Here is a 27,778-nt window from a genome sequence, read left to right as displayed (position 1 = left end):
GTAAACGCGGGACAAGGCTCACTCACACGGGGTTTGATGGCCAGGAAAGCGGGTAGCGATCGCTCCAGGTGCACCTGTGCTCAGGGCAGGATCACGTACGGTGGTGTCCAGAGATGCGTGAAGGTATCACAGCGCTTGTGGGTCGCGACTTTGGTCTCAAGCTGGGGAGGTCGCTCAGCGCTCGGGAGGGTGGCGTCTTTTCCTTCCAAGCTCGGGGCGCATCTTGCGTCACGTCCGGCGCGGGGCCGCGTATATCCGGCGGGGAGTCACGCCCTCGCTCGTTAGCTCCGCCCCATATGGCATCGGCCCATGGCTTCTCATTGGGTGCGGGGGTTACCGGCTCCGCCCTTGACGAGGGGCCGACAGGGAGCCCCCTTCTGGGTAACCCCGTCGAGCACATGTTCAATGGCGGCCAACCGAGCCGGAGTGAGGACGCAAAGCCGCTGTTGTTGTGGTTGTTGTTGGAGCTTGAGATGATGGGAAGAGATGCGGGGAGGTATGGGAAGGTCCTAAACTCCTACTGGTGCCATATCATCACATTCTGGTGCAACGAAGAGTCATAATTAATGGAAACAAGTCCTTAACTGACATAGATTAAGAATAACTAGCAAGATGTCCTATAATTGTCTACGTGTGGTGCGGGGGACCTGGGCACGACATTTAATGGGGGAATGAAGGGGAAGATCGGCTCTAATGGGTGTTGTTTACAGACAATGGGACTAGGGAATGGGGTAAGGGGAGAGTTGGGGAGTATCGGAGAAGATAGGGGAATATTTACAAGCGGATATGGAGGTCAAATTCCATATTCGCAACATTGCACCCTTCTCTACCCTCGGGGCGTCCCGACCCGATAAATTTTTACCTACTTTAGTGTGGCACGCAATGTAGTTCCCTCTACTATTAACTCTACCCTGAGTGCGACAGTTTTATAGATATTCACAAATGAGTAAATATGTCCCCCTGCGACGTTGCACCCTTCTCCTCTCAGAAACACACCCACAGGATAACCGAATCCGGAAAGAATCCTCAAACTAAACATACAGCCGGTAGGGAGCATTATTTACAAGACTACGCTGATATTTACACTACGATCCAGGACCTGTCTTTGGAGGAACACATGCAGATGTTATGCATAGAGAGAGCGCGCTTGCCAACATCGATACACCAACCCACGAGTGCTCTGTGGCCGACGGCCTTTAATAACGTGCAGAGCACCCTTTCCGAGCATCAACAGCACCACCCCACCACCAATCGGTGCAGTCACCATTGTTCAATGAAATAAAAATAAATTCGACAACCCCTAACCCTGCAGGTGTCTCTTGCTCTTCTTGTGGTGCACTTGGTGTTAATTATTAGTGGTTCACCTGTATGGCATAGGTGCCCCGTTGACCCATAGGTCCATCCCCGGGTGGTGCTTGGCCGCAAAAGAACTACGGTCCATTGTGGGTGGCCACCAACATTGCGGTCCATATGGTGTATCGATCCAGGCAACAAGCAGCGAAAGTGCAGGCCCACAACTGCGTAGCCAGCACCTCTCTCTCCTCTCTCTCTACCCCAAAGCCAGATCCTCGGAGGTGGGAGACAAAAGAAGAAACAAGTGAGTAAGGTGGTAAGGGCGCAAAAGTGCACGCAATATAAGGTAATGCACACTGGGGGCACATGGGAACCAGGTGAGACAGGTACGTTCCTATCGTACGCCCCCCCCCCCACCAGGTAACCTACATGGCCCCTCCCTTACCCCTTACTGTATCCACACAACACAACACTACCCATAAACATCTACTTTACAAATCAACAAACATCCCTACTGTCTTCCCCGTTCCTCCCATATACCAAATTCGTCTTCTCTCCCTCCTAACCAATCAAATTTGCCATTTTCAACTCTCATCAAAATTTGCCATCTCCAACTCAACATCAAAATTTGCCATCACCAATTCATCATCAGTCCCTCCTAGGGAGGGAGAGATGGAATCACCCCAATGTCTCATCCACGTCGTGATGCGTCTCACAAATCCAACAGCAATTCTCATTTCCTGCACAAAACAAAGAAAACACAGGTGTGGAGTCATCATCATCACCACAGGTAAGTGGCTGCGTATGGTGCGACAGGTTCATCAATCCTAACTATCTCCTAAATGACTTTAACAACTTTACACTACCCGGGGTCTCTCTCCGGCCAAACCATTGGCCCTCTTACACTATGGGTTCTAAAAACCAATTCCCATTGGCCAAACTGTGGTGCTCTTCAATTTGGGGTCTCACTCCCCCGATTCATCTCCCGGTGCCCTCGCACAATTTCTGGGCTGCGGCGTGTACCTCTCCCAGTGGGTCTACCCACCTGCACACCTCCACCACTGCAGTTGCCTCCGAGCTTACCTGCTCCTTACCCTAACCTAACTACCAGGGGAAGGCCCTCTGGCTCTCTCCCCACTCCGTGCCCTCTCTGGCACTGGGCTGCCCGATCCACACCCGGGATCCTCAGGCACCCACTCACAACTACCGGCTCCCAGAGCCCACCTGCGGCCTCACCTGGCCGACATCCTCACAGTGGTGGAGTGCCCAACCAACTACACACACTAACAGGCTACACGCCCAGCCATTTCCACAACACTAATGCACCCATTCACAACACCATTCTGCAACCGCACCACAAATGCCAATATCCAACCACAATTTACCTGCACCCTCTACCTAACACTTACACTACCCGCCCCGGGTGCTCGTGAAAGGGGTCCACTCTTCCCCCATCCACACCTTCGCACCATGCACACCACTCCGTACCACTCACTCCAACTCTCTCCACACACCTGTACCTGCACACCTGTGCTCTCACACCTGGTGCCACCTGCACCCTTCTCTCCCCAAGCGCATTCGCGCTGATCCACAACACTCACTACTCATACACTGCTCCACACACCTGTCCAGTTGCACACCTGTGCAATCACACCTGTTCAATCCTCACACACACGGCATCATCTCAGCTAACTACTCCCTTCTGAAACTTGCGCTTCCCAGTCGTCCCTTTAAACTATTGCGCTCCCACGTCATTATCATCCACACTAATCTACCTGCGTCCCTACTACAGGTATCAGTCACTAACTAAACTTAACGTCACCTACTGTCATCTTCGCTAGATCCCTACACACAATATCCTAACCCACCCGGGCTAGTTTTCACTGCCATACACCCCATAAGCTATTGCGCATTTGCCCCACCTGTGAGGGATGGTGGATTTGCCATCCCACCACATCGGGGGTCTCTCACTACCAATTTTGCACATCAAATTTCAACAAATCAAAAATTTGGCCAATCACTGCCCATCATCTGCCAATCACTACTGCCAATCCTTTGCCAATCATCAAATTTTGTTTTTTTTCTAATTTTGGGTCCAAAACACTAACCTCATCACCCAGTCTACTCACTACTGCCTCTCGGTGCGCCAATTCCTGTCCAAAGCCCGGCTTCGTAAAGCCAAGCAATGGATGCTGGTTGTTTTGTGCCAGCGGCTGGATGCGTCCGGCACTCGGTGCAGGGACGGGGGTTTACCCGTGCCGAGATCCCACGCATCACCTCGGCGTGGAGCCATCCAATGTCCCGATCTCGACCTGCCGGAATTCCTCAACAAAAAGTGGTCGCCATGACGACTCTTTCTATCGGGCCGCCCGCTCCGCCTAGTGGAGCATGGACGTTCAAAGCGAGGCCCAGCACGGATCGCGCACGGCGGTCCTTTTGAACCCGCCGTGGCTCGGATCCCCGCTGGTTCTCGCGGCACGCGAAGCCCGGCACGCACCGAGGGCCCGCTTCGGCTAAAAGTCGACCTAACCTCTAACCTGTGTAACGTCGATGCTTCACCTGGACGCTTACACCCCGCAGCCCGTTCCTTGCTCACACATCCAGCCGTGCCCATGCTCCTCGTACCTTTCCTTACACACCCAGGTACACTCATTCCACTCACAGCCTTGGTCACACACCTGACCACCGAACACTTTGGCACACATTCGTCGCTCGCACACCTCACCAATACACCTCTTCGCGCCCCCTCCTCGGTCACCTCCTCTGTGACAATCACAGGTGTGCTCTCATTCGCACACCCAACCATGTGCCTCCCCACCAACTCCAGCGTGCATTCCCACTCACGCTCTACCATTCCAGGTGTGCATCCTTCCATCCCAGGTGTACATCCTCGCTCACCTGTCACAACTAACTCACGCTCCTTGTCACTCTCACTACTTTCACCTCCATTCCTGACAGCGCACTCACCCTTTCTCTTGACAGCACACTCTTTCCTCATGCACCTGTCCGTCACACACCTTTCTCGCGCACACTCTCCCGTCACATCCTCTGTAACACTCACCACACCGCGCTTCCATGTGCCCCCTCGCACACGCGCTACGACCGACTCACTCTCGCCAGCACACTCACTCCCTGGCACGCACTTTTTCCTCACACACCCCAGAGTCGGACTTTCTCGCACACCTCCTCTTTCGCACACCAGACCTGTCGCACACTTCACCAACGGCCTCTCACGAACACCCGGGTCTATCTCGACCCCCAAGCTTATTAAATCCCCTGGCGCATCATACGCACGACCATATTGGTCACCACTTACACCGGGTCCTCTTCCTCTTCGCTTCTCCTCCATCACCTGCGAATCCCTCATCCGGTTAATGAGCACATCATCACGATCCAAACACAGACTTTGGACCAATTCTTTTATCTCCTCCTTTATCTCCTTCTTATCCCCTCTCCGTCGCTTCTTAATTTCACTCATCCCTTCTTCCACTTCTTCTAATTTGTGCTTCACCTCTTTTATTCCCCGGTACGTCTCCTCAAGCTCGTCCTCCAAGGCTACCTTGACCGTTTCCATGTGCGTCCTCACCTGCCGGTCCTTCGTCTCCATAACCTCTATCACTTCGTCCAACCTCGTTGTCAGTCCCTCACGTACCATCTGACATTCCCTCTTCGTCGCTATCAAGTCGTTTTTTATGTCGTTTTGTGTCGCTTTTAAACCTCCTAATACCGCAGTGTTCCTTTGAACCTGCTCCACTAACTCCGTTTGTCCCACCGTCAGCTGCTCCACCTCCTGCGTCAGGTCCTCTATGCCACCTTGCAATTTTACAGTCCCCTTTCTCACCTCTTTCTCCATGCGCTCCTTACAGTGCCTCACCTCCTCGCGCACTCCTCCGACCTCCTCACTCACTCCTCTTCTGATCTCCTCTCCCATCACTTGCATCTCCTGCCCAGATGCCACCCTCATCTGCTCCATTTCCTCCCTGTGAGCATCCAGTTTGGTTTCTACCCCCATTCTGACCCCCTCTATCTGCTGCTCCATTTGTTTAACTTCCCTTTCCGCTTGGTCCCTCATGTCCCTCAATTTGCCTTCCATACTGTTTTCTAACCCCTCTAACCCATTTTTCACTTCTTTTATCCCGTTGTCTAACCCCTCAAAATTATTGTCTAACTTCCCAATTTTCTTGTCTAACTCCTCAAAATTATTGTCTAACTTCCCAATTTTCTTGTCTAACTCCTCAAAATTATTGTCTAACTTCTCACCGGTACCCCTCGCTTCGTCCCTCATTACCCCCATTTGGCCCTCCAATCGCTCACCCTGAGCATCCATCCGGTTCCCCAACCGCTCACCCAATCGCTCAATTTGGCTCCCCATACTCATCTGTACAGCTGCCTGTAACTGCGCAATGAGGGCCTGCATGTCAATCGGCTGCATGTTAAAGCCCGCTGATACAGCCGGCTCGGCTACCGCACGCTCGTGCGAGGCGCCTTTTTGCGCGCCCGCTACTTCGTGCGTGACGGCGCTATTTTGCGAACCTGCCGCCCTCACTGCTTCGCTCTCCTCTTGTCCCTCAATTTGGTCCTGGATCGACCCTACCTCACTCTCCTTTACCGGACCCCAGCCGTCTTGATCCGCCATAGCGCGACTTTCAAAACTCGGTTTTTATTTTTTTTATTTTCGTAAAACAAATTGAAATTTCGCCGTTATAATTTCGCGCGGGAAACGCGCTCCGAATCGATTTTCCCTCCCAAAATTTGGGCCTAACTAATTTAGTCCCGGGTTCGAATTCCACTCCTCGACACCAATTGTTACAGATACGACTTTGATGGTATGGTGGGCCGAGCGGGATGGCCGCCGTATCCGTACAAGTTACCCCGATTGCACCCGGGGTTGACTAATCGCGCTATGCTGGCTCAATAAGAAAAAGAAGACACCCGGCTGGATTACAATCACACAATACGACACCAGGGATACGGTTCTCAAAGGTTGTTATTACAATTGCGGAAGGTTTAGATTACAGGGACAAGAGGGAAACATAGGAAGGTGGGCACTTAAACACACTTATATTATCCCCGGACAGACGACAGGTAAACGCGGGACAAGGCTCACTCACACGGGGTTTGATGGCCAGGAAAGCGGGTAGCGATCGCTCCAGGTGCACCTGTGCTCAGGGCAGGATCACGTACGGTGGTGTCCAGAGATGCGTGAAGGTATCACAGCGCTTGTGGGTCGCGACTTTGGTCTCAAGCTGGGGAGGTCGCTCAGCGCTCGGGAGGGTGGCGTCTTTTCCTTCCAAGCTCGGGGCGCATCTTGCGTCACGTCCGGCGCGGGGCCGCGTATATCCGGCGGGGAGTCACGCCCTCGCTCGTTAGCTCCGCCCCATATGGCATCGGCCCATGGCTTCTCATTGGGTGCGGGGGTTACCGGCTCCGCCCTTGACGAGGGGCCGACAGGGAGCCCCCTTCTGGGTAACCCCGTCGAGCACATGTTCAATGGCGGCCAACCGAGCCGGAGTGAGGACGCAAAGCCGCTGTTGTTGTGGTTGTTGTTGGAGCTTGAGATGATGGGAAGAGATGCGGGGAGGTATGGGAAGGTCCTAAACTCCTACTGGTGCCATATCATCACATTCTGGTGCAACGAAGAGTCATAATTAATGGAAACAAGTCCTTAACTGACATAGATTAAGAATAACTAGCAAGATGTCCTATAATTGTCTACGTGTGGTGCGGGGGACCTGGGCACGACATTTAATGGGGGAATGAAGGGGAAGATCGGCTCTAATGGGTGTTGTTTACAGACAATGGGACTAGGGAATGGGGTAAGGGGAGAGTTGGGGAGTATCGGAGAAGATAGGGGAATATTTACAAGCGGATATGGAGGTCAAATTCCATATTCGCAACAATATTAATGTACATTTGTGCCAAATTTGGTGCTTGTTTCACAAAATGTACAATTCTTTTGAATATTTGGGCTAAGCCGCCCCACTAAGATGCATAATTGTGTTTTGTTTTGTTGCGCGACTTTTAATGGAGAGGTGGTGGATAAAGTTTATAAACCCCAAACTACTTTATTTTGGTTTCCTTTATCTTTCGAAAATTGCTTTCAAGTTGTCAGTGAAAGCTGTGTTCAGATACACAACGAAGTTGAGCCTTGTGATTGAAGGTAAGATGAACTGAACAAGTTTGGTATGAACAAATTCGGGTCCAGCTATATAAACTGTCATCCCGATTGACAGGCAGGGTGATTCATCAATGTGTATGCCGTCCCTCGCATCGGGTGGACGTTAAACTGGTGTTCCATCTGCCGGTATGAGTCGGTGGGCATTAAAGATTCCACGGCGTCCTTCGTGAAGAGCAGACAAGCTAGTGCTGGCACCATGAACAAGTTTGTGATTTACACAGGAAAGGAGGAGCGCAATGGAGGAGGGGGATTGGGTTTCATCGTGAAAGATTAAAATCTGTTAATCTGAGTCTTGCAGTTGGATGGTGTAGTTCGAAGGAAAAACTGAGGGAGTGGATTTGAGTGGGTGGTTAATCATTCCCAAGTCCAACTGCTTGTGGAATGAAATGGTTTGGCACTCATTTGGATGAAGGATGTGAAACATTAGACACTATTGTCCAAAGGCCTTCTTGGGATGGGAACTTTATGCTTTCTTTACTCGGGCATTTAAATGGTGTGTCCTCCTGCAGCTCACCTGGAGGTGTCGGATTGAGTCCACGATCATGGGGGGCAGGGCTGGGGAATTGGGGGAGGGGGCAGAGGTGAAAGGACAAATCTTCCAAGTTACCAAGAAGTTTGTTTTTAGGACACAAAGGCTTGAAATAGTAGGACCTTCATTGTGTTCAAATGTGCACTGATAAAACCTCGTTAAAAGCAATGCCTTGTCCCTTTTAGCTTACCTGTTATTGGAATTTCAGATAAGGTGTTGTCATCGTGCTCTGTCTGTCTCATATTTCGACTTCTCCGGCCAAACCACTGGACCGATGAAATTTGGCAGCAAGGTCTCGCTCCTAACTGGCAACGGGGTTTGCAAGGTTTGTTCCACTCATGTGACTAAGTAGGTCAAAATGGCATTTTGGTAAACTCATTCAAAAATCTTCTTTTCTAGACCCACCAGTCAGAATGCCACATTTTAAATACTTACAATGGTACCCGCCCCTACGGGTGCGGCTTCAATTGGGAGGCCCAAATGAAAAGGCAAAATATCAGAAATTGAAGGCTTTTTTTTATTTTAAACGATTTATATAAACATCCGTTAAATCATATCACACGCAAATCATCAAAATCTAAACGGTATTTGTAGAATTTCACTAAAAGCCACATCACTGTTCATATCGGTAAATATTATTCCATCGTGTTTGGAAAATTGAAAAATTGGAAAAAACAACATAGCCTATTTTACTCCAGAGGGTCCCAGGATTACCCACTCAAAATTTTGTTGCGATCGGTTCAGCCGTTTTTGCGGTATCTGGGAACAGACGGACAGACATTTGGTGAATTATAAAACCACCTTTAGAGGCCATTTTTCCCCGCAAGCGGGGTTTGGCCTTTTTCGGGCGCCGTGGTTGTTGTTGTTTTTCGGTCCCCTTTTTGAAGCAATGTTTTACGGCCGGATGCCCTTCCTGCCACCAACCCTGTTTTGTCGCCTTTTACGACAAACGGGGAATTACCAGTGAACTGGTACTCAATTAGCCGACCTCGGAAGGATGACAGGCTGAGTCAACCCCCCTGGCATTAATTCAGTGATCGACCAGGATTCGAACCCAGGATCCTAGGATCCTAAGCTGGCACCCTAGCCGCTAAGCCAACGCCAGGAATTATAGTAAGATATATATATATATATGTGTAAACCTTGACTTACGAGTTTAATTCGTTCTGTGACCGAGCTCGTAACTCAATTTGCTCGTTTCTCAAATTAAATTTCCCCATTAAAATGAATTGAAATGCTATTAATCCGTTCCAGCCCCCCAAAAACCACCAATTTTTTTTGTTACGTGTTTTTAAATAAGAAAAATGTACTTTATAAATAACAAATAATGTATAAACAAGCACGACCTCGTATATACTGTACATAATAAAAGAGAATGTAAAGAAATAAACTGGTTTTATTAAGTGTATTTACTCACACTCCTCACTGTATTTACTGACACTGTCAACCACACAAACAACAACTTCTCCATCTCTTCATGGACAGAGGTCTGGAGCTTTGAAATAATCTTAGCGCCCTTGGCTGGCGTTATAGCCTTTATCGACTCCTTCTGCTTCAAAATCGTACATATCGTAGAAGTACTACGATCGTACTGCCTCGCCAAGTCGACAACACGCACACCTTGCTCATGTTTTTCGACGATTACGTGTTTTATATCCAAGCACATCATCCTTTTCTTCTTCTCAGTACTGCCCTTGGCACTCAATTTCTTAGGACCCATGGTTAAAACTAAGAAATTTTCCAAAATAACCAAAATGCGAAAACAAAGCAGCAGCTATATACGGCAGAGATGCTTGCACGGCAAGATAACCACGTGACCGGAACCCACTTGGTGGCGGGTGGCGTAAGCTCGTAACTCAGATCTCGGCTCGCATCTCAAAGCAATAAACCACCCGAGCGACGGCTCGTATCTCGGAAAACTCGTAAGTTGGTGCACTCGTAAGTCAAGGTTTCACTGTATATATATATATATATATATATATTGTTACAGACGTGGCTTGGATGTTATTTACCGAGCGGTTTTATGGTATGACCACGTCTGCACAAGTTACCCGATTGTGCCCGAACGTTGACTAGTCGCGCGATGCTGGCTCAATAAGAAAAAGAAGACACCCGGCTGGATTACAATAACACAATACGACACCAATGTTTCAATTCTCAAGACCTCCGGAGGAGATTATATTCGTACGGAAAGGTTAGATTACAAGGACGAGAGGTACAATCACAGAAAGACAGGCACTTAGACACACTCTTATATTAACCCCGGACAGACGACAGACAAACGGGACAACGGCTGACTCACACGGGGGTTGATGACAGGAAAGCGGGTATCGATGGCTCCAGGTCCTCCTGGGCTCGGGGCTGGGTACAGTACGGTCCGGTCCGGTCCAAAGATGCGGGGAGGTATCGTCGCGCTGGGGGTGGCGGTGGCTTCTCTCTCCAAGCTGAGGCGCATCTGACGTCACATCCGGCGCGGGGCCGCGTATATCCGGCGGGGAGTGACACGCCCTCGGCTCGTTAGCTCCGCCCCAGATGGAATCGGCACGTTGCTTCTCATTGGGTGCGTGGGGGGGTTACTGGCTCCGCCCCTGACGAGGAGCTGACAGCCAGCCCCTTCGGGGTAACGCCGTGGAGCGTATGGTCATGGCGGGTAACCGAGCCGGTGTGAGGACGCACACTCCCCGCCCCTCTGTTGTTGTAGTCGTAGTTGTAGTTGTAATTGTTGTTGTAGTTGTTGTTATTGTTGTTGTTTGGGGAAGAAGATGGGAGGAGGTATGGGAAAGGTCCTAAACTCACTACTGATGCCATATAATCACATTCTGGTGCAACGAAGAGTCATAATTAATGGAAACGAGGCCTTAACTGACATAGATTAAGAATAACTAGGAAGATGTCCGAAAGTTGGCTACGTGTGGTGCGGTGGACCTGGGCACGACATTTAATGGGGGAATAAGGGGAAGGTCGGCTCTACTGATTGTTATTTACATGCAATGGGACTAGGGAATGGGGGATTGGGGAAAGTTGGGGAGTATTGGAGAAAATAGGGGAATATTTACAAGCGGATATGGAGGCCAAATTCCATATTCGCAACATTGCACCCTTCTCTACCCTCGGGGCGTCCCGACCCGATAAATTTTTACCTACTTTAGTGTGGCACGCAATGTAGTTCCCTCTACTATTAACTCTACCCTGAGTGCGACAGTTTTACAGATATTCACAAATGAGTAAATATGTCCCCCTGCGACGTTGCACCCTTCTCCTCACAGAAACACACCCACAGGATAACCGAATCCGGAAAGAATTCGCAAACTACACATACAGCCGGTAGGGAGCATTATTTACACGACTACGCTGCTATTTACACTACGATCCAGGACCTGTTTTTGGAGGAACACATGCAGATGTTATGCATAGAGAGAGCGCGCTTGCCAACATCGATACACCAACCCACGAGTGCTCTGTGGCCGACGGCCTTTAATAACGTGCAGAGCACCCTTCCCGAGCATCAAAAGCACCACCCCACCACCAATCGGTGCAGTCACCATTGTTCATTGGAATAAAAATAAATTCGACAACCCCTAACCCTGCAGGTGTCTCTTGCTCTTCTTGTGGTGCACTTGGTGGTGTTAACTATTAGTGGTTCACCTGTATGGCATAGGTGCCACGTTGATCCATAGGTCCATCCCCGGGTGGTGCTTGGCCGCAAACGAACTGCGGTCCATTGTGGGTGGCCACAAACATTGCGGTCCATATGGTGTATCGATCCCGGCAGCAAACAGCGAAAGTGCAGGCCCACAACTGCGCAGCCAGCACCTCTCTTTCCTCTCTCTCTACCCCAAAGCCAGATCCTCGGAGGTGGGAGACAAAAGAAGAAACAAGTGAGTAAGGTGGTAAGGGCGCAAAAGTGCACGCAATGTAAGGTGATGCACACTGGGGGCACATGGGAACCAGGTGAGACAGGTACGTTCCTATCGTACGCCCCCCCCCCACCAGGTAACCTACATGGCCCCTCCCTTACCCCTTACTGTATCCACACAACACAACACTACCCATAAACATCTACTTTACAAATCAACAAACATCCCTACTGTCTTCCCCGTTCCTCCCATAAACCAAATTCGTCTTCTCTCCCTCCTAACCAATCAAATTTGCCATTTTCAACTCTCATCAAAATTTGCCATTTTCAACTCAACATCAAAATTTGCCATTACCAATTCATCATCAGTCCCTCCTAGGGAGGGAGAGATGGAATCACCCCAATGTCTCATCCACGTCGTGATGCGTCTCACAAATCCTCACAACAATTCTTACTTCCTGCAACAAACAAAGAAAACACAGGTGTGGAGTCATCATCATCACCACAGGTAAGTGGCTGCGTATGGTGCGACAGGTTCATCAATCCTAACTATTTCCTAAATGACTTTAACAACTTTACACTACCCGGGGTCTTTCTCCGGCCAAACCATTGGCCCTCTTACACTATTGGTTCTAAAAACCAATTCCCATTGGCCAAACTGTGGTGCTCTTCAATTTGGGGTCTCACTCCCCCGATTCATCTCCCGGTGCCCTCGCACAATTTCTGGGCTGCGGCGTGTACCTCTCCCAGTGGGTCTACCCACCTGCACACCTCCACCACTGCAGTTGCCTCCGAGCTTACCTGCTCCTTACCCTAACCTAACTACCTGGGGAAGGCCCTCTGGCACTCTCCCCACTCGGTGCCCTCTCTGGCACTGGGCTACCCGGGTCCGTCCTCCGGATCCTCGGGCCCCATCCACAACTCTACCGGCTCCCAGAGCCCACCTGCGGCCTCACCTGGCCGACATCCTCACAGTGGTGGAGTGCCCAACCAACTACACACACTAACAGGCTACACGCCCAGCCATTTCCACAACACTAATGCACCCATCCACAACACCATTCTGCAACCGCACCACAGATGCCAATATCTAACCACAATTTACCTATACCCTCTACCTAACACTTACACTACCCGCCCCGGGTACTCGTGAAAGGGGTCCACTCTTCCCCCATCCACACCTTCGCACCATGCACACCACTCCGTACCACTTACTCCAACTCTCTCCACACACCTGTACTTGCACACCTGTGCTCTCACACCTGGTGCCACCTGCACCCTTCTCTCCCCAAGCGCATTCGCGCTGATCTACCACACTCACTACTCATACACTGCTCCACACACCTGTCCAGTTGCACACCTGTGCAATCACACCTGTTCAATTCTCACACACACACGGCATCATCTCAGCTAACTACTCCCTTCTGAAACTTGCGCTTCCCAGTCGTCCCTTTAAACTATTGCGCTCCCTCGTCATTATCATCCACACTAATCTACCTGCGTCCCCACTACAGGTATCAGTCACTAACTAAACTTAACGTTACCTACTGTCATCTTTGCTAGATCCCTACACACAATATCCTAACCCACCCGGGCTAGTTTTCACTGCCATACACCCCATAAACTATTGCTCCTTTGCCCCACACCTGTGAGGGATGGTGGATTTGCCATCCCACCACATCGGGGGTCTCTCACTACCAATTTTGCACATCAAATTTCAACAAATTAAAAATTTGCCAATCACTGCCCATCATCTGCCAATCACTACTGCCAATTGAAAACTTCAACCTGATTGCTCGTATGGTCTGGAAGCCAGAAGTTATTTTTGGAAGAAGAAGAATCTCTAGACATCGACTTCCGGGTTCGGTTGCGAGAGGACGCTGGCGTTGCATATTCGCCGCTTCTCCGACTGGATGGATGTACAGGGTCTGCTTCTACTTTTCTGACCTGACATCTCACACCTGTCCTGCCTTTTCACACCCGCACGTGCCGCGTGTTCTCCGGCTGGATAACGGAATCTGCTTTTGATGGTACGGAATACGGAATTGAAAGGCCCGCTCCCGTTGTTTGTGGCCGTGGCCTTGTTTGCCGGTGGCCTTGTGGTCTTGGTGGCCTTGTGGCCTTGTTTGCCGCTGTGGTCTTGATTAGCGGCTGCAGTCGTTTGCCGCTGCGTTTGCCGCTGCGTTTGCCGCTGCGTTTGCCGCTTTGCCTCCTCGACCTTGGCCTCGTACTCGTCCCTTCGCTCCTGCCTGGCATGGCTCTGAAGTACTCCGCCGCAAGGCTTCTTCTGCTCAATACCCGCTCCACCCCATCATGCATCTCTGCCATCAAATCAAATGGACTCCTCCGACGACCCAGGTACATTCACCGTGGCTCCGGTCGCAAGTTTGTTTATTTGCAATCAGGTCACTCCATCCCCGTCCTCTGGTCGGCTCAGCGCACTCTCACTCTTCGTCCCAGCGCACCTGGTCACAGCAACCCACACGATCGCACCTCTTGCCTACGAACCCTGGCTAAATCACCTGAATTCATCCCTGCTGTTCAAAACAACATCAAGCTCACCCTGTTCAACACCCGGTCCCTCAACAATAAATGCCTCATCCTGAACGAATACATCCTGGATAACAAACTGGACTTTCTCTGTCTCACCGAAACCTGGCAACAACCTCTGGACTACTACACACTCAACCTCACCACACCCAATGGATATTCCTACGTCAATAAACCACGCTCGGAGGGCCGAGGTGGTGGAATTGCCGTTATCCACCGTCAAGACATCAAGACCAACCTCATCTCCATCTCATCTGCTCCATCATTTGAACACCTGGCTTTAAAACTCTCTGGTCACACGCAGTCAGTCATGGCTGTCGTCTACCGCCCTCCCAAACCACACCCATCATTCCTGTCTGACTTCTCCTACTTTCTGACCCAGCTATGTTCCCTCTCCCCCTCAATCCTCCTCCTTGGTGATTTCAATATCCACATGGACTCCACTGACTCCACAATAACCACTGACTTCACTGATTTACTCACCTGCTTTAACCTCACTCAACATGTCGACTTTCCTACCCATATCCGTGGTCACATTTTGGACCTTGTCTGCTCCACTGGATTAAATTTGCACCATCTCTATGGCTCCGACCTCACCCTCTCTGACCACTTAGCCATCACTCTGACCATCAACATCCCCGCCCCAACACCAAGGCATTATCGCACAATCAACTTCCGTAAGCTAAACGCTCTTTCACCTACCTCATTCTCATCCACCCTCTCTGAAAAAATGTCCACTTCTCCCTTCATTGACCTCCACACCCCTTCCGACCTCACTGACTACTACAACCACACTCTCTCCTCCTGCCTTGACCAGCTTGCGCCTGTAAAAACCAAAACAGTTTCTTTCACCCATTCTGCTCCCTGGTTTACCCCTGAACTCCACCTGATGAAAACTCGTGCTCGCCAACTTGAAAGACTCCGCAATAAAACGGGTCTCACAGTTCACTCCCAAGCCTACAAGGACCACATACAACACTACAAAGATGCCCTCTCCCGCGCCCGCTCTGCCTACTACTCTCAAATTATCCACTCTGGCTCCGGAAACCCAAAAGCACTCTTCTCGACAATAAACAAACTCCTCCGCCCCCTGAATACCACCACCCAGTCATTCACAGTAGACAACTGCATCTCCTTCCTCTCTTTCTTCCAACGCAAAATTGACAACATCTACAACAGCTTGACCACCGCCGCACCCGCTCCCCCTCCAACCACCTGCCCCCCCTTGTCCTGCCATCCCCTGTCTCGGTTCTCCCCAATCTCTCCTACTGACCTCTCTGAACTCCTCATAGGAATGAAAACTGCCACCTGCACTCTTGACCCCATCCCCTCCAGCTTTGTCAAAGCCTCCCTCCCTGCTCTCTCTCCACTTATCATTGCAACAATAAACTCCTCCCTGTCTACAGGCATCGTCCCACCTTCCCTCAAAATTGCTGCTGTTACCCCCATTCTAAAAAAACCTGGTCTAAACCCTGACACCCTAAACAACTTCAGACCCATCTCCAACCTACCCTTTCTGTCAAAAGTTTTGGAACGCGCTGTAGCCACTCAACTCAAACATCATCTCTCTGCCAATAACTTGTATGAAACATTCCAATCCGGATTCCGCTCCAACCACAGTACTGAAACTGCTCTCCTCAAAATCACCAACGACCTTCTCCTCTCCTCTGACGCTGGCAACCTCAACATTCTCGTCCTCCTCGACCTCAGCGCTGCCTTTGACACCATCGATCACACTATCCTCCTCACCCGACTTGAATCCACCTTTAACGTCACCGGCACTGCCCTCTCTTGGATCAAATCATACCTCTCTGACAGATGCCAGTTCATCTCCATCAATAACTGCAAATCCCCCACTGCTCCCCTCCCCCAAGGTGTCCCCCAAGGTTCAGTTCTTGGCCCCCTCCTCTTCATCCTTTACCTGTCCCCGCTCGGTCACTTAATCCGCCGTCATGGTCTCCAATTCCACTGCTTCGCCGATGACATCCAGCTTTTCATCTCCACCAAGTCCGTCTCCACCGACACCCACTCTATCCTGACAAACTGCATCACTGAAATAAAATCCTGGCTTCAAATCAACTTCCTCAAGCTTAACTGTGATAAATCTGAAATAATCATCATTGGCCCAAAAACGCTCACAAAATCCACCCATAACTTTGCCCTCAACATCGACGGTATCCCAGTATCCACCTCCCCTCACATCCGGAATCTTGGCGTCATCTTTGACCAAACCCTTTCCTTCGACAAATACACTAAACAGATCACAAAGTCAGCCTTCTTTCACCTGAAAAACATTGCCCGTCTCCGCTCATCCCTCTCCTCCACGGCTGCAGAAACCCTCATCCACGCCTTCATCACCTCCCGTCTGGACTACTGCAATAGCCTCCTCTATGGTTCACCCTCAAAAATCACCAATAAACTCCAATACATTCAGAACTCCGCTGCCCGTCTACTCACTCATTCCCGGACCCGTGACCACATCACCCCCGTCCTTTACAAGCTTCACTGGCTCGCCATCCCCCAGAGAATCCAGTACAAAATCCTCCTCTTGACATACAAAGCCCTCCATAACCTGGCCCCATCCTACCTGGCTGACCTCCTCTCCAGACACACTCCCACTCGCAACCTCCGCTCTGCTGGTACCAACCTCCTGACCCCCTCCATCCGGACCAAATTCAGATCCTGGGGGGACAGGGCCTTCTCCATCGCTGCTCCCACCCTCTGGAACTCACTACCTCACACCATCAGAGACTCCTCCTCACTCACCACATTCAAAACATCACTAAAGACCCACCTGTTCAACGCTGCATTCAACATTCAACCCACAGCATTTAACCCCTGACTATCTCTTCTCCTTCTCCCTCCTTTTGCTTTAAATATTTCCCTATTGATTCTTGTCTTGTCTTTTTGATTCTTGTCTTATATATATGCCGTATATCGCTGCTGTTTGTTTTCTTGATTCTTGTCTTTTTGCAATTGTTGTTTTCATGTATTGTTATGCATTATGTTTTCCACTCTGTCAAAGCGCCTTTGGGCTTCTGGAAAAGCGCTATACAAAATAAATGAATTATTATTATTATTATTATAATCCCTTGCCAATCATCAAATTTTGTTTTTCTCTAATTTTGGGTCCAAAACACTAACCTCATCACCCAGTCGACTCACTAATACCTCTCGGTGCGCCAATTCCTGTCCAAAGCCCGGCTTCGTAAAGCCAAGCCATGAATGCTGGTTGTTCTGTGCCAGCGGCTGGGTGCGTCCCGCATTCGGTGCAGGGAAGGAGGTTTACCCGGGCCGAGATCCCACGCACCATCTCGGCACGGAGCCATCCAATGCCCCGATCTCGACCTGCCGGCACGTCTCACCAAAATGTGGTCGCCATGACGACCCTTTCTATCGGGCTGCCAGCTCCGCCTAGTGGAGCCTGGACGCGGCCGTTCAAAGCGAGGCCCGGCACGCACCGAGGGCCTGCTTCGGCTAAAAGTCGCTCTAACCTCTAACCCGTGTAACGTCGATGCTTCACCTGGACGCTTACACCCCGCAGCCCGTTCCTTGCTCACACATCCAGCCGTGCCCATGCTCCTCGTACCTTTCCTTACACACCCAGGTGCACCCATCCCACTCACAGCCTTGGTCACACACCTGACCACCGAACACTTTGGCACACATTCGTTGCTCGCACACCTCACCAATACACCGCTTCGCGCCCCCTCCGCGGTCACCTCCTCTGTGACAATTACAGGTGTGCCCTCATTCGCACACCCAATCACGTGCCTCACCACCAACTCCAGCGTGCATTCCCACTCACGCTCTACCATTCCAGGTGTGCATCCTTCCATCCCAGGTGTACATCCTCGCTCACCTGTCACAACTAACTCACGCTCCATGTCACTCCCACTACTTTCACCTCCATTCCTGACAGCGCACTCACCCTTACTCTTGACAGCGCACTCTTTCCCCATGCACCTGTCTGTCACACACCTTTCTCGCGCACACTCTCCCGTCACACCCTCTGTAACACTCACCACAGGTGTGCATTCTTCCTTACTTCTGACAGCGCACTCTTCCCTCATGCACCTGTCCGTCACACACCTTTCTCGCGCATACTCTTGCGCACACTCTCCCGTCACACCCTCTGTAACACTCACCACAGGTGGACACTCTTCCTTACTTCTGACAGCGCACTCTTTCCTCATGCACCTGTCCGTCACACACCTTTCTCGCGCATACTCTCCCGTTACACCCTCTGTAACACTCACCACAGGTGTGCATTCTTCCTTACTTCTGACAGCGCACTCTTCCCTCATGCACCTGTCCGTCACACACCTTTCTCGCGCATACTCTTGCGTTACACCCTCTGTAACACTCACCACAGGTGTGCATTCTTCCTTACTTCTGACAGCGCACTCTTCCCTCATGCACCTGTCCGTCACACACCTTTCTCGCGCATACTCTTGCGCACACTCTCCCGTCACACCCTCTGTAACACTCACCACAGGTGGACACTCTTCCTTACTTCTGACAGCGCACTCTTTCCTCATGCACCTGTCCGTCACACACCTTTCTCGCGCATACTCTTGCGCACACTCTCCCGTCACACCCTCTGTAACACTCACCACACCGCGCTTCCACGTGCTTCCTCGCACACGCGCTACGACCGACTCACTCTCGCCAGCACCCTCACTCCTTGGCACACACTTTTTCCTCACACACCCCAGAGTCGGACTTTCTCGCACACCTCCTCTTTCGCACACCAGACCTGTCGCACACTTCACCGACGGCCTCTCACGAACACCCGGGTCTATCTCGACCCCCAAGCTTCTTAAATCCCCTGGCGCATCATACGCACGACCATATTGGTCACCACTTACACCGGGTCCTCTTCCTCTTCGCTTCTCCTCCATCACCTGCGAATCCCTCATCCGGTTAATGAGCACATCATCACGATCCAAACACAGACTTTGGACCAATTCTTTTATCTCCTCTTTTATCTCTTTCTTATCCCCTCTCCGTCGCTTCTTAATTTCGCTCATCCCTTCTTCCACTTCTTCTAATTTGTGCTTCACCTCTTTTATTCCCCGGTACGTCTCCTCAAGCTCATCCTCTAAGGCTACCTTGACCGTTTCCAGGTGCGTCCTCACCTGCCGGTCCTTCGTCTCCATTACCTCTATCACCTCGTCCAACCTCGTTGTCAGTCCCTCACGTACCATCTGACATTCCCTCTTTGTCGCTATCAAGTCGTTTTTTATGTCGTTTTGTGTCGCTTTTAAACCTCCTAATACCGCAGTGTTCCTTTGAACCTGCTCCACTAACTCCGTCTGTCCCACCGTCAGCTGCTCCACCTCCTGCGTCAGGTCCTCTATGCCCCCTTGTAACTTTACAGTCCCCTTTCTCACCTCCTTTTCCATGTGCTCCTCACAGTGCCTCACCTCCTCGCGCACTCCTCCGACCTCCTCACTCACTCCTCTTCTGATCTCCTCTCCCATCACTTGCATCTCCTGCCCAGATGCCACCCTCATCTGCTCCATTTCCTCCCTGTGAGCATCCAGTTTGGTTTCTACCCCCATTCTGACCCCCTCTATCTGCTGCCCCATTTGGTTAACTTCCCTTTCCGCTTGGTCCCTCATGTCCCTCAATTTGCCTTCCATACTGTTTTCTAACCCCTCTAACCCATTTTTCACTCCCTCTATCTGATTCTCCTGGGCAGCCATTCTATTTTCTACCCTCGTTAACCCCTCCTGTATTTCCCCTAATCTATTGTCTAATCCCTTAAAATTATTGTCTAACCCCTCACCGGTACCCCTCGCTTCGTCCCTCATTACCCCCAATTGGTTACTCTGAGCATCCATCCGGTTCCCCATTACCCCCATACTGCTTTTCAAACCTCTAATTTGGTCTCCCAATTGCTCACTATTCTTTTCCATTCGCTCGTTAGTCTGGGCCATAAGGGCCTTTATTTGCAAAAAAAACAAGTCCAAATCCACCAGGGGCGCTGTCACGGTCGCCGGCGCGGTGACCAGCGAGGCGCCATTTCGCGCGTCTGCTACTTCGTGCGTGACGGCGCTATTTTGCGAACCTGCCGCCCTCACTGCTTCGCTCTCCTCTTGTCCCTCAATTTGGTCCTGGATCGACCCTACCTCACTCTCCTTTACCGGACCCCAGCCGTCTTGACCCGCCATAGCGCGACTTTCAAAATTCGGTTTTTATTTTTATTTTCGTAAAACAAATTCAAATTTTGCCGTTATAATTTCGCGCGGGAAACGCGCTCCGAATCGATTCTACTTGTTACCAATTTGGGCCTAATAAATTTAGTCCCGGGTTCGAATTCCACTCCTCGACACCAATTGTTACAGACGTGGCTTGGATGTTATTTACCGAGCGGTTTTATGGTATGACCACGTCTGCACAAGTTACCCGATTGTGCCCGAACGTTGACTAGTCGCGCGATGCTGGCTCAATAAGAAAAAGAAGACACCCGGCTGGATTACAATAACACAATACGACACCAATGTTTCAATTCTCAAGACCTCCGGAGGAGATTATATTCGTACGGAAAGGTTAGATTACAAGGACGAGAGGTACAATCACAGAAAGACAGGCACTTAGACACACTCTTATATTAACCCCGGACAGACGACAGACAAACGGGACAACGGCTGACTCACACGGGGGTTGATGACAGGAAAGCGGGTATCGATGGCTCCAGGTCCTCCTGGGCTCGGGGCTGGGTACAGTACGGTCCGGTCCGGTCCAAAGATGCGGGGAGGTATCGTCGCGCTGGGGGTGGCGGTGGCTTCTCTCTCCAAGCTGAGGCGCATCTGACGTCACATCCGGCGCGGGGCCGCGTATATCCGGCGGGGAGTGACACGCCCTCGGCTCGTTAGCTCCGCCCCAGATGGAATCGGCACGTTGCTTCTCATTGGGTGCGTGGGGGGGTTACTGGCTCCGCCCCTGACGAGGAGCTGACAGCCAGCCCCTTCGGGGTAACGCCGTGGAGCGTATGGTCATGGCGGGTAACCGAGCCGGTGTGAGGACGCACACTCCCCGCCCCTCTGTTGTTGTAGTCGTAGTTGTAGTTGTAATTGTTGTTGTAGTTGTTGTTATTGTTGTTGTTTGGGGAAGAAGATGGGAGGAGGTATGGGAAAGGTCCTAAACTCACTACTGATGCCATATAATCACATTCTGGTGCAACGAAGAGTCATAATTAATGGAAACGAGGCCTTAACTGACATAGATTAAGAATAACTAGGAAGATGTCCGAAAGTTGGCTACGTGTGGTGCGGTGGACCTGGGCACGACATTTAATGGGGGAATAAGGGGAAGGTCGGCTCTACTGATTGTTATTTACATGCAATGGGACTAGGGAATGGGGGATTGGGGAAAGTTGGGGAGTATTGGAGAAAATAGGGGAATATTTACAAGCGGATATGGAGGCCAAATTCCATATTCGCAACAATATATATATATATATATATATATATATATATATATATATATATATATATATATATATATATATATATATATATATATATATATATATATATATATACATATATATGTATATATATATATATATACAATGTGTATATATATACAATGTGTATATATATAAATAATATATATATATATACACACACACACACACACACGGCATTTAATATAGAATATTTTTTTTGTGGGGGTGAACTTACTTTTCAAGATGACTTAGAACCAAAAGTTCATTGAAATTATGTTGAAATTATTCTACATTTTGTTAGTGACCTTTAAAAGAAACAAAAACCACATTTGACATTCCGAAGCAAATAAATTGATCCTTGAAAGTGATGTAAACTGATATCGAACTCAATTCACGGACAGTACTGTGTTAAACTTCTGTACGTTTTCCAGAAGTATCTCTTTATTTTGCACATTAGCCAAAATTTTTTTCAACAAAAGCTAAATTATGACTGGGATTACGGACAGTAAAATTACAGTTCAGTACTTCGTGTAACCCCCACGAGCATTCAGGAGAGCACGTACACATTGAGGCATGCTGTTCACGAGATTTGCCAAGGTTTGGGCAGGAATCGCTTGCCATGCAGTGACAATAGCCTGCTGCAATTCACGCACAGAGGTCGGCTGCTGGTCCAAGTTGTCGATTTGACGCGTTAATTCTGCCCACAAGTTCTCTATCGGATTCATATCCGGGGACATGGCAGGCCACTCCATATGCTCTACACCACAGTCAGCAAGAAAGTGTTGGATCATGCGAGCACGATGAGGCCGTGCATTGTCATCTTGGAAGACAAAGTTTCCTCGAAAGGCTGCACGAACAAATGGAAGCAATGTTTCTTCCAGAATGGCCCTGTGCTTGAACTGGTTCAGGTTTCCATTCAGAACAACCAGGTCAGTTTTGCCCCCTGCATGAAAAGCAGCCCAAACGGTCACCCCACCACCTCCAGCTTGGACTCTTGGAACTATACAATCTTTGTTGTAGGCTTCATGCACTTGTCTTCGCACTCGGACACGGCCATCTTGACGATAGACCAGAAATCTAAACTCGTCACTGAAGATCACGTGATTCCAGTGTCCTGGCTGCCATTGACGGTGCTCTCTGGGCCACTGCAATCGGCGCTGGCGGTGTTGTCTGGTCAGGCGTGGCTTTCTCAGGGGACGCCTGGCACGATAGCCTGCTTGAACCAGTCGTTGGTTGACTAGCCTTCTGGATACAGGCACATTTGTCAGTTGCTACCACTCAGCCCTAAGCCGATTAGCTGACTTGGTACGGCCATTGCGGACTAACCGGTGCAGCTGGCGATCATCCCTCCTTGTGGTTCTGCGGGGACGTCCTGGCCTCGGTATTGGAGTAGGGACACCCCTCTGAGCATTTCGTTTCAGGAACTTTGACACGTGACCTTGAGTGATGCCATACTGCCGAGAAATAGCACGCTGGTTCATGCCGTAATTTCGTAAAGCCACCACTCCATGACAAACAGCATTGTCGAGTTGAAGGACCATCTCCAGAGGAAGCGGCAATAACTTTTGGAGACGTGCAGCAGTTTTCCACTATTACAGAACGCAACAACCCTTGTATACCCGACTGTGAAGCCAATCATCAAATGCACCTGTCCGTACATTTTGCCACGCCACCTGTGATATAATCCTGTTGTTGACTTCTTGCTGCGACAGACAGTGACATGGTTCTTTTAACAAATAAATCACCAAAGTGTAAAAGAAACTCGCTAGATTGATATACTGAGTTAAGAAAGTAAACCCAAGTCACGAAAAAAAATAAAAAATTATTCCATATTAAATGCCAAGTCTGTATATATATTGTTATGTCTGGTGGGTAGTGATATGTAGAGCAGATAGAGCTGCGTAGGTAACATGCTTCGAGGTGTCGCGGTAAGAAAAATTACCTGTAATAAGTTCATGTGTAGGCGTTTGTCGGGTTAAGATGTATACTTGTGAATCTACCAGGAGGTTCGAATGATGAGTAGTGTAGGGATTAAGGAGTAGCGCCCCTGTGTGTCCTCACCTGGTTAGCCAAACCTTTGTCCCTTTTGGCACTGCAGACCACAAAGACATTCCGACGGATCCTTAGTGCAACACTAAATAACGCCCTCCCCCCTGACATGACTTAGGAAGAAACCAGGCCAGGACACCGCCGCATGGCCGCCACCAATTACACTTCCGGAGAGGCCTGTCCACCTCGAATAGCATGCGCTATGACACCAGGAGCAGGGAGCGCGAGTGGGAGTGACGCAGTGGGCGTGCACCTGGGCGAGTCGGTGGAGGAGACTGATTGGTTGGCAATGCGCCAAGGCTGACGTCACCGGCCAGCAGATATTAAAGAGCGCCGAACGCCATTTTCGGGCAGAAGAGTAGAGGGCAGTTTGTTTGAGAGTTGAGTTTGGTTGAGTGCGAGGAGTTGAGTTGCGCAGAGTTGGGTTCGCACAGGAGGGAGTTCGTTTTGAGCAGTTGGGTTTGAGACGCGGCAGGGCTTTGGTCCGAGTGAGTGAGTTGTGCGCAGATCCCTGGCCCTGGCAGTCTCTGGTGGCGCTCGGTCTTCTTCGTCTGCCTAGCCCGAGTGGAGTTCGCTGCTTCTGACACGTTCCTTTGTTTCGCTTGAACATCCTTTTGCTTGGCTGGTGCCGTGCAGTTGCACCTGCGTTCTCTCCGTTCCTGTCTTTTTGTGCTTCGTGTGGAGATCGACCTCGTGTGGAGCCGCTGGCCTGCGTTGGACGCATGGCACTTGGAGCGAGGCCTTGTGGTACTTGGAGTGAGGGACCTCGTGGTGTGCGATCGGGGCTTGTGGAGCTTGTAGCGAGGCCTCGTGGGTACATCGGGGCCGAACGGAGCCATGTTGGACGGCAGCCAAGAACAGGACGACAAAGACGAGATAAGGTCGCATCCGCGATTACATTTTACACAACGAACGTGTTTCTTTTCCTTCGTTCGCAGTCACTCGTTTGTATCTGGAGTGTGAGTGGGGACGTCCCGATTAGGATATTTTATTACCGGCGTGTGCTTTTTCCTGTCCATGCCTTTTTCCTTGAATAAACCCTTGTATTATTTTGCATCTCATGTTAAACCTGTGCCCGCTTGAGTTAATTTCCTCTTACAGGACCGGAGCTATGCCGGCACGCTGCAGTTAAGCTCTTCCGCAGCCTCCATTTTCCTTCTTCCTCCCGCGCGGCCATAGCCGAATCCGTGTTTGGGTAGTTGCCTCCAATAAGACCGTTTAGGTTATCCGCGACTCTGGTGTTAACCGGAGTTGCGCGACAATATATATATAAATGTTGGTGCCATTTTCTGCTGAACACGCTTTGTACGCAAAAGAAAATGCTTTCTCTTCACTCAAATGTCATGAACGCAATAATGTCGCATGATTACCGTTACCAACAATGACTGAGTGAGTTATGTGTGCTGCAATTCCAAGAAAGGAACTCTGACATATAGATGCTCTGCCGTCTCAGACGATCTCTTGGACAATGACGATGTACGATAACGCAAGTCTTGAAATCTCACGCATGTTTTGATAAAATATAATGTAAATCTGTGTTATTATTTCATTCCTTTTCCTTTTTCAGCGAAACCGCATCATCAAAGCTGAGCTGCGGCGGCTGCGGAAAACGGAAATGAAAGCGAAGCTCTGCAAGAAGGACAAAGTCAAAGACAAAGACTCCAAGAAAAAGATGGAGAAGTCGACATCTTCAGCAGGAGCCAAGAAAGCTGTCAAGAAGGCAGTGAAGATTAAATCCTGAGCTGTTTTGTGCTCTTGTGTCGACATTTACCAATAAAGGCTGAACCTGGATTTTGTCCCGTGTCCTGACCCTTGAAAAAGTGATTGTACCCACAACATTTTAGAAGGGATTAATTAAGAGAAGACTGATTTGGGGGTGGTGTAGACGACGGCATGTTTGGGACTATTGCATGCAAAATCCCACCATTAATTTGCAATTGGTCACTTGCTTTGGCACCAATGCAGTTTTTATTACAGACCTTGTGGCATCAACATGCCACATACTGTATATCAAACAAACGATTTCAAATGGAGCGCCTAGTTACCTTTACTTACATCAGATGTGGCAATAAATGCAAAGTGTTGCTCCCACCTCAATGACAGAAGATGCCATTTGCATTTTGCCAACTCCATCTTAAATACAACATGCATTTTAAGGCCATTTTCCCTGCTGGAGTGGGGGTTATCCTTGCGGGCCCCATGACAATCTTCTCCATTTTGCCCTATTTTCTGCATTTCCCCTTGTTAACCCCCTTGCCCACATTTCTTCTTCCACCATCTTTAGCCAAGTCTTTCTCGGTCTTCCCCGTCCTCTACTTCCTTCTACATTCATTTCCATCACTTCTCAACCAGTCACTTTCATCCTTCCTCAACACATGACCAAACCATCTCAACCTGTTCCTCTTCACAGCATCCATCACAGGCTCTATTCCCATCATCTTTCGCAATTCATCATTTGTCTTCCTCTCCCTCAACGATACTCCGCACATCCACCGAACCATTCGCATTTCCACCCTTTCCAGCCTTCGTTGCTGCTCTACGTTCATTACCCATGTCTCGCTCCCAAAAATCATAACACTCCTCACACATGCAGCATACACCTTTCCCTTCAGCTTCAACGACACTCCCCTCCTCGTCAGCACGCCATCCCTACCTACCCCCGTTTAGAATCCCAAATGTGGGCACGGGCAACTTGCTCGTTACTTTAATGGGGTTTTTTTAAATTTCATGAATAATTATTAATAAAGCCTCCCTCTATATACTACTTACTATAGGATAGGTAGAGATAAAGTTGTTTAGGGCTTGTCTGGCTGGGACTTTCAGAATGACATTTTGCATCATTATTGTGAATGGAAAGTATGCAGGGATGACATCATTATTTTGACCTAATTTTAACGTCATGACCTAATTATAGACATCGAACATTTTTCACTATAACTTGACGAATGTTTGCTAGTGCGCATGCGAATCAAAGCTAAATTGCTCTCTCGATAGCCTGGACGCTAGAGCAAGCCGCATCTACACTTGATTTACATCATACCCTCCAGATTGAATGTCAACGTCAAATGACGGTCTGGAAAAAAAAGAAATAACCCTTTTTTGCCACTGGCATCTCAAAGACCACTTGGCCTTCAAATATGTTCGTTCATCATCATAATATTCTGCACTGAAGTTGTGCGCCTGATATCTAATTCGTGGCCTTGACTTACTTTTTTCGGAGTGCAATGTTCGCAAAAACACCCTTTAATCATCCCTTAAATAATTTTCATGACTTTTGTGGATTTATATGTATATATATATATATATGTTTTACATTCTATCCCCAAATGTTGAAGGGCAAGGTCATATTAGTCAGGTTCACCATGTCAATAAATTATATTTCGTTCAAAATCATGGTAGATTAGCAAACCTATACATTTTTGGAAAGGTTATAGCATAAGGAAACTAAAAATCAATGTTTACATTTGGAGAGATACCTGTATGGCGGCCATTTTGGATTTTCAAAATGGCCACTGTAAAATACATATTTTGTTCTATTTCTGCCTCTAATTACCCTAAAAACTTTTTAAAATATACTAAACCTATATTTTCAGGGACAAGGAATCCAATGAAAGTATCAAATTAGTGCTATGGGGAATGGTAAGACACGAATCAAAGGTTTTGAATTGCAAAATACTGTTTATATTCGCGATAAGTTGCATAATCAAATACATGTTATCATTTTGTACAGGCAGTTAATAACATCAAAATGTGTCACAATAATTCATATCACCAAACATACACAGGCAGTCAGCAAAATCATATATACACATGCAATCAGTATAACTTCACATCTACACAGGCAGTCAATGACAAAATATACAC

General features: G+C 49.2%; 1 protein-coding gene across 1 annotated transcript in view; it reads left to right on the top strand.

The window, feature by feature from the left end:
- RPL14 (ribosomal protein L14) overlaps positions 1–25,705 on the top strand; it is a 31,024-nt gene extending 5,319 nt beyond the window's left edge. Inside the window, exon 6 of the mRNA XM_068116270.2 lies at positions 25,482–25,705. Coding sequence (XP_067972371.1) covers positions 25,482–25,655 — 174 coding nt within the window. The 3' untranslated portion in view covers positions 25,656–25,705. The remainder of the gene's footprint in view (positions 1–25,481) is intronic.
- The last annotated feature ends 2,073 nt before the right edge of the window (positions 25,706–27,778 follow it).

The sequence above is a fragment of the Myxine glutinosa genome, chromosome 5 (genome assembly GCF_964187855.1).
Source record: "Myxine glutinosa chromosome 5, kmMyxGlut1.1, whole genome shotgun sequence".
NCBI classification, from domain to species: Eukaryota; Metazoa; Chordata; class Myxini; order Myxiniformes; family Myxinidae; genus Myxine; species Myxine glutinosa.
Note: the sequence above shows the minus strand (reverse complement) of the source record. Positions and strands in the feature narration are given on the sequence as shown.